The sequence below is a fragment of the Coregonus lavaretus genome (assembly GCF_964263955.1).
Source record: "Coregonus lavaretus genome assembly, chromosome: 19".
Taxonomy (NCBI): Eukaryota; Metazoa; Chordata; class Actinopteri; order Salmoniformes; family Salmonidae; genus Coregonus; species Coregonus lavaretus.
This window is the reverse complement of record NC_140006.1, coordinates 42028238-42045737: the sequence shown is the minus strand read 5'-3', so window position 1 is coordinate 42045737 and position 17500 is coordinate 42028238. Positions and strand designations below refer to the sequence as shown.

At 43.6% G+C, this 17500-nt stretch overlaps 1 protein-coding gene across 1 annotated transcript in view; it reads right to left on the bottom strand.

Moving 5' to 3' along the window:
* Positions 1–17500, bottom strand: part of LOC311146318 (abl interactor 1-like) — a 37045-nt gene that overhangs the window by 1797 nt on the left and 17748 nt on the right. The window contains exons 4-7 of the mRNA XM_084182807.1: positions 15093–15311; positions 8330–8416; positions 932–1120; positions 1–516 (exon numbers count right to left, since the gene is read on the bottom strand). The exon at positions 1–516 is cut by the window's left edge and continues 1797 nt beyond it. Of these exons, the coding sequence (XP_084038933.1) occupies positions 341–516; positions 932–1120; positions 8330–8416; positions 15093–15311 (671 nt within the window). The 3' untranslated portion in view covers positions 1–340. The remainder of the gene's footprint in view (positions 517–931; positions 1121–8329; positions 8417–15092; positions 15312–17500) is intronic.

The following is a 17500-nucleotide window of genomic DNA, read 5'->3' as shown; positions in this document are numbered from 1 at the left end:
TACTGACAAACCAACTGTCAGCTTCTCACACTACTGACAAACCAACTGTCAGCTTCTCACACTACTGACAAACCAACTGTCAGCTTCTCACATTACAGTATATACAAGTTATATAACAAAAACAAAAGAACTTCACCAGAAATAAGCAAATTCACGTTCATATCTTTTTGCAATCTACACTCACTATACCCCTTTGATGTCCCCTATTCCCTGTCCCTTGGCCCACCTCCCAACCCCCCCCCCCCCTCCCTCCCAACCCCCTCCCCCTCCCTCCCAACCCCCCAAATTGTTGTTTTCTGGTAACATCTTGGCATTTTTGCTCTGTCAAAATGGCCGCCCCTTAGTCTGCGTAGTGCATGATGGACTCTACGTAGTTGCCGGGGAAGAGGCCGGTGACGCCATTGCAGACGCCCTCGTACCAGCCGTCGTCGTTCTTCTTGATGATGTAGATGATGGAGCCCTCCATGAAGGACAGCTCGTCCTCCTTGTCCTTGGAGTAGTCGTAAATAGCCACCACTGTAAAATACATTGGATTCATTTATTTCTGGTGTTTGTTTTTACCGGGTAAGAACCCATTCTCTTTTACAATAACGACCTGACCAGAGACAGAACAGAGTGAGAGAGGACAAATGGTGGGAATGGGTTGTACTTGAAAGGATTCCTTAAAGAGATTACAGTACAGATACAGTCCTAATATTATAGTAGGCCTAAACCAAAGATATACAATTTGTGGGTGTACTATAGTATCGTATGTCCTGTACTAAATTGGTAATCCGGATTTGGATACGTTTAATTGTCTGTGTCCACAGACATTTACTTTGCACCATTTAAAAACAAGCTTATAACAGCCCCTAAATCATGCTGAAACGGGTATTAGTGACTGGTCTCTGTATTACGTCACTGACGTTCCGGGGGTACCAGTCAAACTCACCCTTCTCTGCGTAGGCCTTGGGGGCCCAGTGGGGGTCTCCGTCAGCATAGGGGTCATTGTAGTGCACTACGGCCGCCTCCTCATCCCCTTGGTAGTCCACGGGCGGGGGCGGGGGAGGGGGCGAGGGCTCCTCAAACATGATCACGTCCTCGGGAGGGGGCGGTGGAGGGGGGGCCGGGTCATCTGTAACTGGACGGAGACGGGGACAGGGGTTGGGGAAGAAATGACGGACATTATGGAAGTAGAATTTCATCGACTGGTGTAGTAATTCTATTTCTTTCTGTGACATCATTAGGGCCAAGGGTTTCTCCTGACCATGTGACCTGACCAGGGAAAACTCCTCAATATATATAGCGCTAATATACTGTATATATATATATATATATATATATATATATATATATATATATACAGTGGGGGAAAAAAGTATTTAGTCTGCCACCAATTGTGCAAGTTCTCCCACTTAAAAAGATGAGAGAGGCCTGTAATTTTCATCATAGGTACACATCAACTATGACAGACAAATTGAGAAAAAAAATCCAAAAAATCTCATTGTAGGATTTTTTATGAATTTATTTGCAAATTATGGTGGAAAATAAGTATTTGGTCACCTACAAACAAGCAAGAATTCTGGCTCTCACAAACCTGTAACTTCTTCTTTAAGAGGCTCCTCTGTCCTCCACTCGTTACCTGTATTAATGGCACCTGTTTGAACTTGTTATCAGTATAAAAGACACCTGTCCACAACCTCAAACAGTCACACTCCAAACTCCACTATGGCCAAGACCAAAGAGCTGTCAAAGGACACCAGAAACAAAATTGTAGACCTGCACCAGGCTGGGAAGACTGAATCTGCAATAGGTAAGCAGCTTGGTTTGAAGAAATCAACTGTGGGAGCAATTATTAGGAAATGGAAGACATACAAGACCACTGATAATCTCCCTCGATCTGGGGCTCCACGCAAGATCTCACCCCGTGGGGTCAAAATGATCACAAGAACGGTGAGCAAAAATCCCAGAACCACACGGGGGGACCTAGTGAATGACCTGCAGAGAGCTGGGACCAAAGTAACAAAGCCTACCATCAGTAACACACTACGCCGCCAGGGACTCAAATCCTGCAGTGCCAGACGTGTCCCCCTGCTTAAGCCAGTACATGTCTAGGCCCGTCTGAAGTTTGCTAGAGTGCATTTGGATGATCCAGAAGAGGATTGGGAGAATGTCATATGGTCAGATGAAACCAAAATAGAACTTTTTGGTAAAGACTCAACTCGTCGTGTTTGGAGGACAAAGAATGCTGAGTTGCATCCAAAGAACACCATACCTACTGTGAAGCATGGGTGTGGAAACATCATGCTTTGGGGCTGTTTTTCTGCAAAGGGACCAGGACGACTGATCCGTGTAAAGGAAAGAATGAATGGGGCCATGTATTGTGAGATTTTGAGTGAAAACCTCCTTCCATCAGCAAGGGCATTGAAGATGAAACGTGGCTGGGTCTTTCAGCATGACAATGATCCCAAACACACCGCCCGGGCAACGAAGGAGTGGCTTCGTAAGAAGCATTTCAAGGTCCTGGAGTGGCCTAGCCAGTCTCCAGATCTCAACCCCATAGAAAATCTTTGGAGGGAGTTGAAAGTCTGTGTTGCCCAGCGACAGCCCCAAAACATCACTGCTCTAGAGGAGATCTGCATGGAGGAATGGGCCAAAATACCAGCAACAGTGTGTGAAAACCTTGTGAAGACTTACATAAAACGTTTGACCTGTGTCATTGCCAACAAAGGGTATATAACAAAGTATTGAGAAACTTTTGTTATTGACCAAATACTTATTTTCCAACGTAATTTGCAAATAAATTCATAAAAAATCCTACAATGTGATTTTCTGGATTTTTTTTCCTCATTTTGTCTGTCATAGTTGACGTGTACCTATGATGAAAATGACAGGCCTCTCTCATCTTTTTAAGTGGGAGAACTTGCACAATTGGTGGCTGACTAAATACTTTTTTTCCCCACTGTATATCTTAAACAGGAAAACCCAGCTGTAATATATACAGTACCAGTCAAAAGTTTGGACACACCTACTCATACAACGGTTTTTCTTTATTTTTTACTATTTTCTACATTGTAGAATAATAGTGAAGACATCAAAACTATGAAATAACACATATGGAATCATGTAGTAACCAAAAAAGTGTTAAACAAATCAAAATATATTTTATATTTGAGATTCTTCAAATTGCCACCCTTTGCCTTGATGACAGCTTTGCACACTCTTGGCATTCTCTCAACTAGCTTCTTGAGGTAGTCACCTGGAATGCATTTCAATTTACAGGTGTGCCTTCTTAAAAGTTAATTTGTGGAATTTCTTTCCTTCTTAATACGTTTGAACCAATCAGTTGTGTTGTGACAAGGTAGGGGGGGTATACAGAAGATAGCCCTATTTGGTAAAAGACCAAGTCCATATTATGTCAAGAACAGCTCAAATAAGCAAAGAGAAACGACAGTCCATCATTACTTTAAGACATGAAGTTCAGTCAATACGGAACATTTCAAGAACTTTGAAAGTTTCTTCAAGTGCAGTCGCAAAAACCATCAAGCGCTATGATGAAACTGGCTCTCATGTGGACCACCACAGGAATGAAAGACCCAGAGTTACCTCAGCTGCAGAGGATAAGTTCATTAGAGTTACCCGCCTCAGAAATTGCAGCCCAAATAAATGCTTTACAGAGTTCAAGTCACAGACACATCTCAACATCAACTGTTCAGAGGGGACTGTGTGAATCAGGCCTTCATGGTCGAATTGCTGCAAAGAAACCACTACTAAAGGACACCAATAAGAAGAAGAGACCTGCTTGGGCCAAGAAACACAAGCAATGGACATTAGACCGGTGGACATTTGTCATTTGGTCTGGAGTCCAAATGTGAGATTTTTGGTTCCAACCGCCGTGTCTTTGTGAGATGCGGTGTGGGTGAACGGATGATCTCCGCATGTGTATTTCCCACCGTAAAGCATGGAGGAGGAGGTGTTATGGTGTGGGGGTGCTTTGCTAGTGACACTGTCTGTGATTTATTTAGAATTCAAGGCACACTTAACCAGCATGGCTACCACAGCATTCTGCAGCGATACGCCATCCCATCTGGTTTGGGCTTAGTGGGACTATCATTTGTTTTTCAACAGGACAATGACCCAACACACCTCCAGGCTGTGTAAGGGCTATTTTACCAAGAAGGAGAGTGATGGAGTGCTGCATCAGATGACCAGGCCTCCACAATCCCCCGACCTCAACCCAGTTGAGATGGTTTGGGAAGAGTCGGACCGCAGAGTGAAGGAAAAGCAGCCAACAAGTGCTCAGCATATGTGGGAACTCCTTCAAGACTGTTGGAAAAGCATTCCAGGTGAAGCTGGTTGAGAGAATGCCAAGAGGGTGCAAAGCTGTCATTTTTTTTATTTTATTTTTTTTATTTAACCTTTATTTAACCAGGTAAACCAGTTGAGAACAAGTTCTCATTTACAACTGCGACCTGGCCAAGATAAAGCAAAGCAGTGCGATAAAAACAACAACACAGAGTTACATATGGGGTAAAACAAAACAAAGTCAAAAATACAACAGAAATACATATAATATACAGTGTGCAAATTTAGCAAGTTATGGAGGTAAGGCAATAAAATAGGCTATAGTGCAAAATAATTACAATTTAGTATTAACACTGGAATTATGTGCAAGAGATGATGTGCAAATAGAGATACTGGGGTACAAATGAGCAAAATAAATAACAATATAGGGATGAGGTAGTTGGGCGGGCTAATTTCAGATGGGCTGTGTACAGGTGCAGTGATCGGTAAGGTGCTCTGACAACTGATGCTTAAAGTTAGTGAGGGAGATAAGTGTCTCCAGCTTCAGAGATTTTTGCAATTTGTTCCAGTCATTGGCAGCAGAGAACTGGAAGGAATTGCGGCCAAAGGAGGTGTTGGCTTTGGGGATGACCAGTGAGATATACCCGCTGGAGCGCAGACTACGGGTGGGTGTTGCTATGGTGACCAATGAGCTAAGATAAGGCGGGGATTTGCCTAGCAGTGATTTATAGATGGCCTGGAGCCAGTGGGTTTGGCGACGAATATGTAGTGAGGACCAGCCAACAAGAGCGTACAGGTCACAGTGGTGGGTATTATATGGGGCTTTGGAGACAAAACGGATGGCACTGTGATAGACAACATCCAATTTGCTGAGTAGAGTGTTGGAGGCTATTTTGTAAATGACATCGCCGAAGTCAAGGATCGGTAGGATAGTCAGTTTTACGAGGGCATGTTTGGCAGCATGAGTGAAGGAGGCTTTGTTGCGAAATAGGAAACCGATTCTAGATTTAACTTTGGATTGGAGATTCTTAATGTGAGTCTGGAAGGAGAGTTTACAGTCTAACCAGACACCTAGATATTTGTAGTTGTCCACATACTCTAGGTCAGACCCGTCTAGAGTAGTGATTCTAGTCGGGTGGGCGGGTGCAAGCAGCGTTCGGTTGAAGAGCATGCATTTAGTTTTACTAGTGTTTAAGAGCAGTTGGAGGCTACTGAAGGAGTGTTGTATGGAATTGAAGCTCGTTTGGAGGTTTGTTAACACAGTGTCCAATGAAGGGCCAGATGTATACAAAATGGTGTCGTCTGCGTAGAGGTGGATCTGAGAGTCACCAGCAGCAAGAGCGACGTCATTGATATACACAGAGAAAAGAGTTGGCCCAAGAATTGAACCCTGTGGCACCCCCATAGAGACTGCCATAGGTCCAGACAACAGGCCCTCCGATTTGACACATTGAACTCTTTCTGAGAAGTAGTTGGTGAACCAGGCGAGGCAGTCATTTGAGAAACCAAGGCTATTTAGTCTGCCAATAAGAATGCGGTGGTTGACAGAGTCGAAAGCCTTGGCCAGGTCAATGAAAACGGCTGCACAGTACTGTCTATTATCGATCGCGGTTATAATATCATTTAGGACCTTGAGCGTGGCTGAAGTGCACCCATGACCAGCTCGGAAACCGGATTGCATAGCGGAGAAGGTACGGTGGGATTCGAAATGGTCGGTGATCTGTTTGTTGACTTGGCTTTCAAAAACTTTTGAAAGGCAGGGCAGGATGGATATGGGTCTGTAACAGTTTGGATCTAGAGTGTCACCCCCTTTGAAGAGGGGGATGACCGCGGCAGCTTTCCAATCTCTGGGGATCTCAGACGTTACGAAAGAGGTTGAACAGGCTAGTAATAGGGGTTGCGACAATTTCGGCGGCTAGTTTTAGAAAGAAAGGGTCCAGATTGTCTAGCCCAGATGATTTGTAGGGGTCCAGATTTTGCAGCTCTTTTAGAACATCAGCTGTCTGGATTTGTGTGAAGGAGAAGCGGGGGGGGGCATGGGCAAGTTGCAGCGGAGGGTGCAGAGCTGGTGGCCGGGGTAGTGGTAGCCAGGTGGAAAGCATGGCCAGCCGTAGCAAAATTCTTGTTGAAATTCTCGATTATTGTAGATTTATCGGTGGTGATAGTGTTTCCTAGCCTCAGTGCAGTGGGCAGCTGGGAGGAAGTGCTCTTATTTTCCATGGACTTTACAGTGTCCCAAAACTTTTTGGAGTTAGTGCTACAGGATGCAAATTTCTGTTTGAAAAAGTTAGCCTTTGCTTTCCTAACTGCTTGTGTATATTGGTTCCTAACTTCCCTGAAAAGTTGCATATCACGGGGGCTATTTGATGCTAATGCAGTACGCCACAGGATGTTTTTGTGCTGGTCAAGGGCAGTCAAGTCTGAGGAGAACCAGGGGCTATATCTGTTCTTAGTTCTGTATTTTTTGAATGGGGCATGTCTATTTAAGATTGAGAGGAAATTACTTTTAAAGAACAACCAGGCATCCTCTACTGACGGAATGAGATCTATATCCATCCAGGATACCTGGGCCAGGTCAATTAGGAAGGCCTGCTCGCTGAAGTGTTTTTGGGAGCGTTTGACAGTGATGAGGGGTGGTCGTTTGACCGCGGACCCGTTACGGACGCAGGCAATAAGGCAGTGATCGCTGAGATCCTGGTTGAAGACAGCGGAGGTGTATTTAGAGGGTAAGTTAGTCAGGATGATATCTATGAGGGTACCCATGTTTACGGATTTAGGGTTGTACCTGGTAGGTTCGTTGATAATTTGTGTGAGATTGAGGGCATCTAGTTTAGATTGTAGGATGGCCGGGGTGTTAAGCATATCCCAATTTAGGTCACCAAGCAGTACGAACTCTGAGGAAGGCAAAGGGTGGCTATTTGAAGAATCTCAAATATAACATATATTTTGATTTGTTTAACACTTTTTTGATTACTACATGTTTCCATGCGTTATTTCATAGTTTTGATGTCTTCACTATTATTCTACAATGTAGAAAAATTAAGAAAAACCCTTGAATGAGTAGGTGTGTGTCCAAACCTTTGACTGGTACTGTATATATATATATATACAGAGCAGGGTTTTCCATTTTTAGGATATACTGACTGTACCTACAGTATAACATATGAATAACATGCATGCAACATGACAGTGCAGTATCATTACAGTAACCAGTTGTCATGGAATTGTTATGTAAGTCTTATGTCAGTCTTATGACAGGTTACATTTACATTATGTCTCACCCACAGGCTGCTCATATAAAGTGTTATATAAAATGTCATATGAACTCAGCTCTGCCACTCCAAACTGAACACACAACTTCAATAACTTCCAAATGCCCCTACCAGTACGTTGCTCCTTAACATCATACAAACAAAACATGAATTCATATATATTATATTCTACTCTATTCTATTCTATGCATGAGCCTGATCTTCCAGACATGTGATGACCTACACTGGCCAGCAGATGGTATGACAGAGCACAGTGTATTCTCTTAACTGTAGGAGACAGACACAGTAGTTCAGAGTGCTATGTCTCCTACAGCTTCTCTGGGTCAAATGCAAAACAAGGAAAGGAAGGATGAAACTGTCCAGCTGGAAAAACCACTAAGGTCACCTGGATAAGGACACTGAGGCATTGGGAGGGTGTCACTGAGACGTGCCCGGTCTGCTTAAAACCGTGTGACTTGGCTGAGACTATGCGGTTTTTCCAAACGTTAAGTCAGGTGTGTTCAGTGGACAGAGATAGAACCATAGAACACTTTCCCCTGTATCTCAGTGACCATGGCAACAGACAAGAAATGGAAGGCATTAGGGAGCGTGTGACAAAGGCATGACAGACAACATCAAAGAGGACTAATAGGTCCCAGTGTCATTTATAGGACTGAGGGAGTGGTTTTGATGTTGCCCCCGTGTGTGTGTGTGTGTGTGTGTGTGTGTGTGTGTGTGTGTGTGTGTGTGTGTGTGTGTGTGTGTGTGTGTGTGTGTGTGTGTGTGAGACTTACTGGTCTCCTGCACTCTGGCCACAAAGCCGGTCAGAGGGATCTGAGGAGTCAGCTGGACCATAGGAGGAGGAGGAGGAGCCACAGACACTGGAAGCAGCAACACAGAAAGGCAGAGAGATGGACAGACCAGAGAGAGAGACAGACAGACAGACAGACCAGAGAGAGACAGACAGACCAGAGAAAGACAGACAGACCAGAGAGAAAGACAGAGAGATGGACAGACCAGAGAGAGAGAGACAGAGAGATGGACAGACCAGAGAGAGAGAGAGAGAGATGGACAGACCAGAGAGAGAGAGAGAGAGATGGACAGACCAGAGAGAGAGAGAGAGACAGAGAGATGGACAGACCAGAGAGAGAGACAGAGAGATGGACAGACCAGAGAGAGAGAGAGAGACAGAGAGAGAGACAGACCAGAGAGAGAGAGACAGAGCGATGGACAGACCAGAGAGAGAGACAGAGAGGTGGACAGACCAGAGAGAGATGGACAGACCAGAGAGAGAGAGACAGAGAGATGGACAGACCAGAGAGAGAGAGACAGAGAGATGGACAGACCAGAGAGAGAGAGACAGACCAGAGAGAGAGACAGACCAGAGCGAGAGAGACAGAGCGATGGACAGACCAGAGAGAGAGACAGAGAGATGGACAGACCAGAGAGAGAGAGACAGAGAGATGGACAGACCAGAGAGAGAGAGACAGAGATGGACAGACCAGAGAGAGAGACAGAGAGATGGACAGACCAGAGAGAGAGACAGAGAGATGGACAGACCAGAGAGAGAGAGACAGAGAGATGGACAGACCAGAGAGAGAGAGAGACAGAGAGATGGACAGACCAGAGAGAGAGAGACAGACCAGAGAGAGAGACAGACCAGAGCGAGAGAGACAGAGCGATGGACAGACCAGAGAGAGAGAGACAGAGAGATGGACAGACCAGAGAGAGAGAGACAGAGAGATGGACAGACCAGAGAGAGAGACAGAGAGATGGACAGACCAGAGAGAGAGACAGAGAGATGGACAGACCAGAGAGAGAGACAGAGAGGTGGACAGACCAGAGAGAGAGAGACAGAGAGATGGACAGACCAGAGAGAGAGACAGAGAGATGGACAGACCAGAGAGAGAGAGAGAGACAGACCAGAGAGAGACAGACAGACCAGAGAGAGACAGACAGACCAGAGAGAAAGACAGAGAGATGGACAGACCAGAGAGAGAGAGACAGAGAGATGGACAGACCAGAGAGAGAGACAAAGAGATGGACAGACCAGAGAGAGAGACAGAGAGGTGGACAGACCAGAGAGAGAGAGACAGAGAGATGGACAGACCAGAGAGAGAGACAGACCAGAGCGAGAAAGACAGAGAGACCAGAGAAAGACAGACAGACCAGAGAGAAAGACAGAGAGATGGACAGACCAGAGAGAGAGAGACAGAGAGATGGACAGACCAGAGAGAGAGAGACAGAGAGATGGACAGACCAGAGAGAGAGAAAGAGAGATGGACAGACCAGAGAGAGAGAGAGAGACAGAGAGATGGACAGACCAGAGAGAGAGACAGAGAGATGGACAGACCAGAGAGAGAGAGACAGAGAGATGGACAGACCAGAGAGAGAGACAGAAAGAGGGTGGGGGGAGGTGGGAGAAAAAGTGGGAGGAACAGAGAAATCTGCTTGTCAGAGAACAGAACAAAACAAAGCAGTAAGACACGTAGTCTGTGAGTAAATAGTGTTTTTGCTTCAGCTTTTTTCCAAATATATCTTTTATCTAGGATAGTTGCAAGTTACAGATATAAAAAGAGTGACACTGAAGCAAGACAATAAGAAAGCTAGTAGAATAGAAATGTTGTGTGGGACGCTGGTTCTCCATAGACAATAAAACATGCCCAGCGGGCAAAACTGGTTGCAATGAGGTTATCACAACCACAAACTGGTTGAAATTCTGTCATTATGATGTCTTTTCAACCAGTTTTGGCCACCTGGTATGTAGACAAACAACATGCAGCGCTGTAACATGATGTTTCACAGCACACTATAGACACTGTCTTGAATGAGGTACCATTTCATGCAGAGTAGTTCCCAATATTATAGGAATGATTTGAAACAGGTGGCAGCCCACTGGGCCCAGTAGGGAAAACTGTTGAAATGACATCATTATAACCAGAAACTGTTGAAATGACATCATTACAATCAGAAACTGTTGAAATTACATCATTGCAATCAGAAACTGTTGAAATTACATCATTATAAATTAGAAACTGTTGAAATTACATCATTATAATCAGAAACTGTTGAAATTACATCATTGCAATCAGAAACTGTTGAAATTACATCATTATAATCAGAAAATGTTGAAAGTACATCATTATAAATCAGAAACTGCCATTTTAACTAGTTTTGTCCAGTTTCTCCTGCTGGGAGAAACAACCAACTTCTAGTGTATAATGTAGCATACTGTGTAATATTGTGTAATACAGAAAGGCGGCTGACACGTAAGACAACAATTACACCCAACCCTGGTGTTATAAGAGATTGTTCCCACCAAAAGGCATTCACTTTTTTAGCCACTTCTCCTACGGACAAGTAGGACTGATTTTTCTACTTGTCAACCCTCCATATGGAGAGCTACCGGGTGTTCAGGCTTTTTATCCAACCCTGCAACTCAGCATTCAGTGGCGATCTTGACAGCATAGTTACAGAGGCCTTCAGAAAGTATTCATACCCCTTGACTTATTCCACATTTTGTTGTGTTACAGCCTGAATTCAAAATGTATATATATGTATTTTCTCACCCATCTTCACATAATACCCCATAATGACAGAGTGAAAACATGTTTTTAGAATTTTTGCAAATGTATAAAAAATTAAACATATAAATATCTAATTTACATAAGTATTCACATCCCTGCCTGAGTCAATACATGTTAAAATTACCTTTGGCAGCGACTACAGCTGTGAGTCTTTCTGGGTAAGTCTCTAAGAGCTTTGAACACCTGAATTGTACAATATTTGCACATTATTATTTTTAAAATTTCTCAAGCTCTGTCAAGTTGGTTGTTGATCATTGCTAGACAGCCATTTTCAAGTCTTGTCATAGATTTTCAAGCCAATTTAAGTCAAAACTGTAACTAGGCCACTCAGAAACATTCAATGTCGTCTTGGTAAGCAACTCCAGTGTATATTTGTGTTTTAGGTTATTGTCCTGCTGAAAGGTGAATTTGTCTCCCAGTGTCTGTTGGAAAGCAGACTGAACCAGGTTTTCCTCTAGGATTTTGCCTGTGCTTAGCTCTATTCCATTTATTTTTATCCTAAAAAAACTCCCTAGTCCTTGCCGATGACAAGCATACCCATAACATGATGTAGCCACCACCATGCTTGAAAATATGAAGAGTGGTACTCAGTGATGTGTTGTGTTGGATTTGCCCCAAACATAACACTGTGTATTCAGGATATAAAGTTAATTTCTTTGCCACAATTTTTTGCAGTTTTACTTTAGTGCCTTAATGCAAACAGGATGCATGTTTTGGAATATTTTTTATTCTGTACAGGCTTCGTTCTTTTCACTCTGTCATTTAGGTTAGTATTGTGGAGTAACTACAATGTTGTTGATCCATCCTCAGTTTTCTCCTATTACAGCCATTCAACTCTGTAACTGTTTTAAAGTCACCACTGGCCTCATGGTGAAATCCCTGAGTGGTTTCCTTCTGCTCCGGCAACTGAGTTGGGCAGGACGCCTGTATCTTTGTCGTGACAGGGTGTATTGATACACCATCCAAAGTGTAATGAATAACTTCACCATGCTCAAAGGGATATTACTTCTACCCATCTACCAATAGGTGCCCTTCTTTGCGGGGCATTGGAAAACCTCCCTAGTCTTTGTGGTTGACTCTGTGATTGAAATTCACTGCTCAACTGAGGGATCTTACATATAATTGTACGTGTGGGGTACAGAGATGAGGTAGTCATTCAAAAAATCATGTTAAACACTATTATTGCACAGAGTGAGTCCATGCAACTTAATATGTGATTTGTTAAGCACATTTTTACTCCTGAACTTATTTAGGCTTGCCATAACACAGGGGTTGAATACTTATTGCCTCAAGATATTTTAGCTTTTCATTTTTAATAAATTTGTAAAATTTTCTAAAAACATAATTCCACTTTGAAATTATGGGGTATTGTGTGTAGGCCAGTGACATAACATTCTATCAATTTTGAATTCAGGCTGTAACACAACAAAATGTGGAAAAAGTCAAGGGGTGTGAATACTTTCTGAAGGCCGTGTACTTGTCAATTAGGCTATTCTAATCATATTTTTTTTTTACTTTGTCAGAATTACATTGCCGGTATTGAATACAGGAGAATTCTAGCCAATTTTGAGCGCTTGTGAGACGGTTTTACAACCGGAGTTTGCAGCATTGGTTTCATCAACTGTGCACCTGTATCAACTGCGTGTTGGTCATTTGCGGTTATAGCACAACAGGAGAAAGCGGGAGCAGGTGAGTCCAGCTGTGTGTTGGTCATTTGCGGTTATAGCACAACAGGAGAAAGTGGGAGCAGGTGAGTCCAGCTGTGTGTTGACAGGGGTCGTGTTTTATAATGAAGGTCAACAGCATTTTTTTTGCTTCAATAAATAGAGTGATCTTGCTTTCCTTTACAGCGATGTCTGCTGATAGAGTGTCTGTTTGTGAATTCTCATCTGAGTTTAGAAGTGAAACTGAAGCACAACAGTCTGATGCAGAGCAGAAATTACAATAAGAAGCATTTTAGATCTGTGTTTAAAAAAACGCAGCAAGATATTCTTTCCCTGCATGAAAAACATAGAATTATGCGTTAAAACGACCCCTAATTTCACTTGCTATCTAAGTAAGTGGCTAAATTAATAAGCTGACGGGGCTTTCTGCCGTGTTTGAGAAGTCAAAGCCCTTTGGATTAGTTATCTGTACAGCTGCCACTGCTATCTTGATATCCTTTAGTTTTTTCTCCTCTCGGTTCTCGGCCCCTCAGTCTACTCCTACCCCCTCTTCTCTTCTCAGAGCAGGCAGGCCCGTTGCCCTAGCGACTTCATTTGTCGAGTTCACATTTGCTTGTAAATGTCCAAACCAGTGGAGGCTCCTCAGAGGAGGAAGGGGAGGACCATCCTCCTCAGTGAATTTCATAAAAATAAAAATAGTGAAACACTAAAAAAGTTATCATTTTTAGATCAAATATATTTATATGTCACCAAATAATTTATTAAAACACACTGTTTTACAATGAAGGTCTACAGTAGCCTCAGCAGTACTCTGTAGGGTAGCACCATGGTGTAGCCGGAGGATAGCTAGTGTCCGTCCTCCTCTTTGTACATTGACTTCAATACAAAACCTAGGAGGCTCATGGTTCTCACTCCCTTCCATAGACTTACACAGTAATTATGACTACTTCCGGAGGATGTCCTCCAACCTATCAGAGCTCTTGCAGCATGAATTGACATGTTGTCCACCCAATCAAAGGATCAGAGAATGAATCTAGTACTGAAAGCATAAGCTACAGCTAGCTAGCACTGCAGTGCATAAAATGTGGTGAGTAGTTGACTCAAAGAGAGAGAAAGACAATAGTTGAACAGTTTTGAACAAATTAATTTCTTCCTAAATGAAGGAGAAGCAACAGAGAGAGAGCTAGCTATATTTTGTAGTATATATATTTTTTCACTTTCACTTACTTTGCTCGCATCGAATGCAGCTAGCTAGTTTGGCCTACTCAAACATCCTACTCAAACACCCTAGATCAGCTAGATGCAGGCAAGAGTGTGCAACGCGGTATTGAATGTGTCACTGTCTGTCACCTTGATTACTCAAAATTCTCTCGACCTGTGTAAACTTTAATTCATAGGCTAGGTTGTAGCAACCTCATGATGGGTACAGGGAAAATTTGAGTATCATGTAGTAGCCTAAACCTATCGATGTTACATTAAGATGACTGAATGGAATATGAATGACAGTCATCCAATATGCTGGAATAGAAATACGGCCATGTTCATTTAAAAAATGATCATCCTCCCTCATCTTAAAACGGCACCGACTCACTGGTCCAAACTCACCAAAAATGACATTCGGTAGCTCCTACCTATATATGTATAACTTTATGAACTGGATTGCCTGTCTTTGCAATTCGTTTATTTTTGTTTGCGCTCGTTAGCATATTTAGCTAGCAGTCTCCATGGAAATTCGCTAAATTACTTGCGCTAATTTCTGGTAATAGATGGCACCACCTTGTGTACCAAACCGATAATACCGTATATCCCAGGATGAGAGAAGGACGGTATGACGATATGAAAATCTGGATACCGCCCAACCCTACCGCCTTCAGATAGATAGACCAGTCACCTGGGCACAGCCATAGAGCTGCCTTCAGAAATTGTTCTTAACTGACTTGCCTAGTTAAATAAAGGTAAAACTGTCTCCCCTCCCCAGACTTGTCCACCTCTTATGGGTCAATGTTATGCTAACAAAGATACTGACAGTATGCCTTGGTTTGATGTCTGCGACGTTCGTCCTAAATCTCCTCTTGTCTGTCAGCTAATATGGGCTTGTGTATACCGCATGTGTGTCCTGGATTTCCCCTTGTGTGTGGATTTATGTCTTCCACTGCCCTGAATTTCCTCCTCTTTTAGCTGAAATAAAAGTGAGCTACCTCAAACTGACTCCTATCCGGGAGCCGACGGTCTATTGACGTTGTTCTTTAGTCAGACACAACATTCCTTCAACCATAATACAACAAAACTCCTTTCGATGGTCTTACCTGAGTTCTGGGGGTAGGCAGGGCCCCCGTTGAGGTGGGGCTGCTGGGACATGGAGAAATGGGAGGTGCCGGAGGGCGCTCGGCGGTAGGTACCCGTGGCCGACACCATGGAGGCTGAGGAGGTGGTTGAGTTGTGGCGGGAGACCTGTCGTGAGATGGTGCCAAACTGGGCCATGGGGATGGGACCCAGGCCTGGGCCTTGGTGGACTGCTGCTGCTGCTGTGGTTGTTGGGGTGGGGAGAGGGGAGAGGGGTAGGGAGAAAGAAGGAGTGTGAGTGAGCTAGTGATCAAGAGAAGTAGAGAAGTATTTGGCTTTCAAATTCACTGAAGTCAACCTTAGGTCATTTGTTTATATGTGGGTGGTATCGACTCAGCTGTGGGTAGAATGCAACACCAACCAGACAGAAAAAAATACTTCCATGGGAAGATAATGATAATGTGCTGCCAAAATCTAATCAAAATGTGCATCCACATCAGGATCCTAATGGACAGCTGTGTTGAATGGACAATTTATGCATAATTTGAGGCTAAAACAAACAGACAAACACTACTGTATGTCAAAAGAGATTCCAAACTGACAGAACAAACAAGCTGCTAAGAAAAACCACATGATTTATGTAATTTAGCAGATGCTCTTAGCCAGAGCAACTTACCGGAACAACCAGAGTGCCTTGCTCAAGGGAACATTGACAGATTTTTCACCTAGTCAAATCAGGGATTCAAACCAGCAACCTTTTGGTCACTGGCCCAATGCTCTTAACCGCTAGGCTACCTGCCACTGCATGTTTTCACATGTGAAATCATGTGAAAGCATGTTTTTTTGGAACACATGTGATCACGTTTCATCATGTGTAGTTTCATGTTGTCACATGTTGCTTTACATAAGATCACGTTATCACATGAAAACATGTTTGGTTTGTGCTGTGGTGGAGACCTCTGTGGGCTATACTCGGCCTTGTCTCAGGATTGTAAGTTGGTGGTTGGGGATATCCCTCTAGTGGTGCGGGGGCTGTGCTTTGGCGGAGTGGGTGGGGTTATATCCTTCCTGTTTGGCCCTGTCCGGGGGTTTCTTCGGATGGGGCCACAGTGTCTCCGGACCGCTCCTGTCTCAGCCTCCAGTATTTATGCTGCAGTAGTTTATGTGTCGGGGGGCTGGGGTTAGTTGGTTATACCTGGAGTACTTCTCCTGTCTTATCCAGTGTCCTGTGTGAATTTAAGTATGCTCTCTCTAATTCTCTCGTTCTCTCTTTCTCTCCGAGAACCTGAGCCCTAGGACCATACGTCAGGACTACCGGGCATGATGACACCTTGCTGTCCCCAGTCCGCCTGGCCTTGCTGCTATTCCAGTTTCAACTGTTCTGCCTGCGGCTACGAAACCCCTACCTGTCCCAGACCTGCTGTTTTCAACTCTTAATGATCGGCTATGAAAAGCCAACTGAGAGACCTGAGCCCTAGGACCATACGTCGGGACTACCGGCCGTGGTGACTCCTTGCTGTCCCCAGTCCGCCTGGCCTTGCTGCTATTCCAGTTTAAACTGTTCTGCCTGCGGTTATGGAACCCCTACCTGTCCCAGACCTGCTGTTTTCAAACTCTTAATGATCGGCTATGAAAAGCCAACTGAGATTTATTCCTGATTATTATTTGACCATGCTTGTCACTTATGAACATTTTTGAACATCTTGGCATGGTTCTGTTATAATCTCCACCCGGCACAGCCAGAAGAGGACTGGCCACCCCTCATAGCCTGGTTCCTCTCTAGGTTTCTTCCTAGGTTTTCGCCTTTCTAGGGAGTTTTTCCTAGCCACCGTGCTTCTACACCTGCATTACTAGCTGTTTGGGGTTTTAGGCTGGGTTTCTGTACAGCACTTCGAGATATTAGCTGATGTAAGAAGGGCTATATAAAATAAAATTGATTGATTGATTGATTGATGTTTTTTGGAACACTTCACATGAAACTCGTGGTTTTTCCGTAAGGGTATGCATATTATGATAAGCTGATACAATAAACAAACAAATGCTAAGTTGAAGAGAAAACCAGAAGCAGGTCTGATAGAAGTAGGAGATGCTATACTAAAGGAAAGACTGGTCAGACAGAATGGAAGGCTAAATGCTAAGCTAACAGAGAAGTTAGACAGAAAGAAAGGCTTAATGCTAAGCTAACAGAGAAGCTAGACAGAAAGGCTAAATGCTAAGCTAACAGAGAAGCTAGACAGAAAGAAAGGCTAAATGTTAAACTAACAGAGAAGCTAGACATAAAGAAAGGCTAAATGCTAAGCTAACAGAGAAGCTAGACAGAAAGGTGAAATGCTAAATTAACAGAGAAGCTAGACAGAAAGGTTAAATGCTAAACTAACAGAGAAGCTAGACAGAAAGGCTAAATGCTTAGCTAACAGAGAAGCTAAAATAA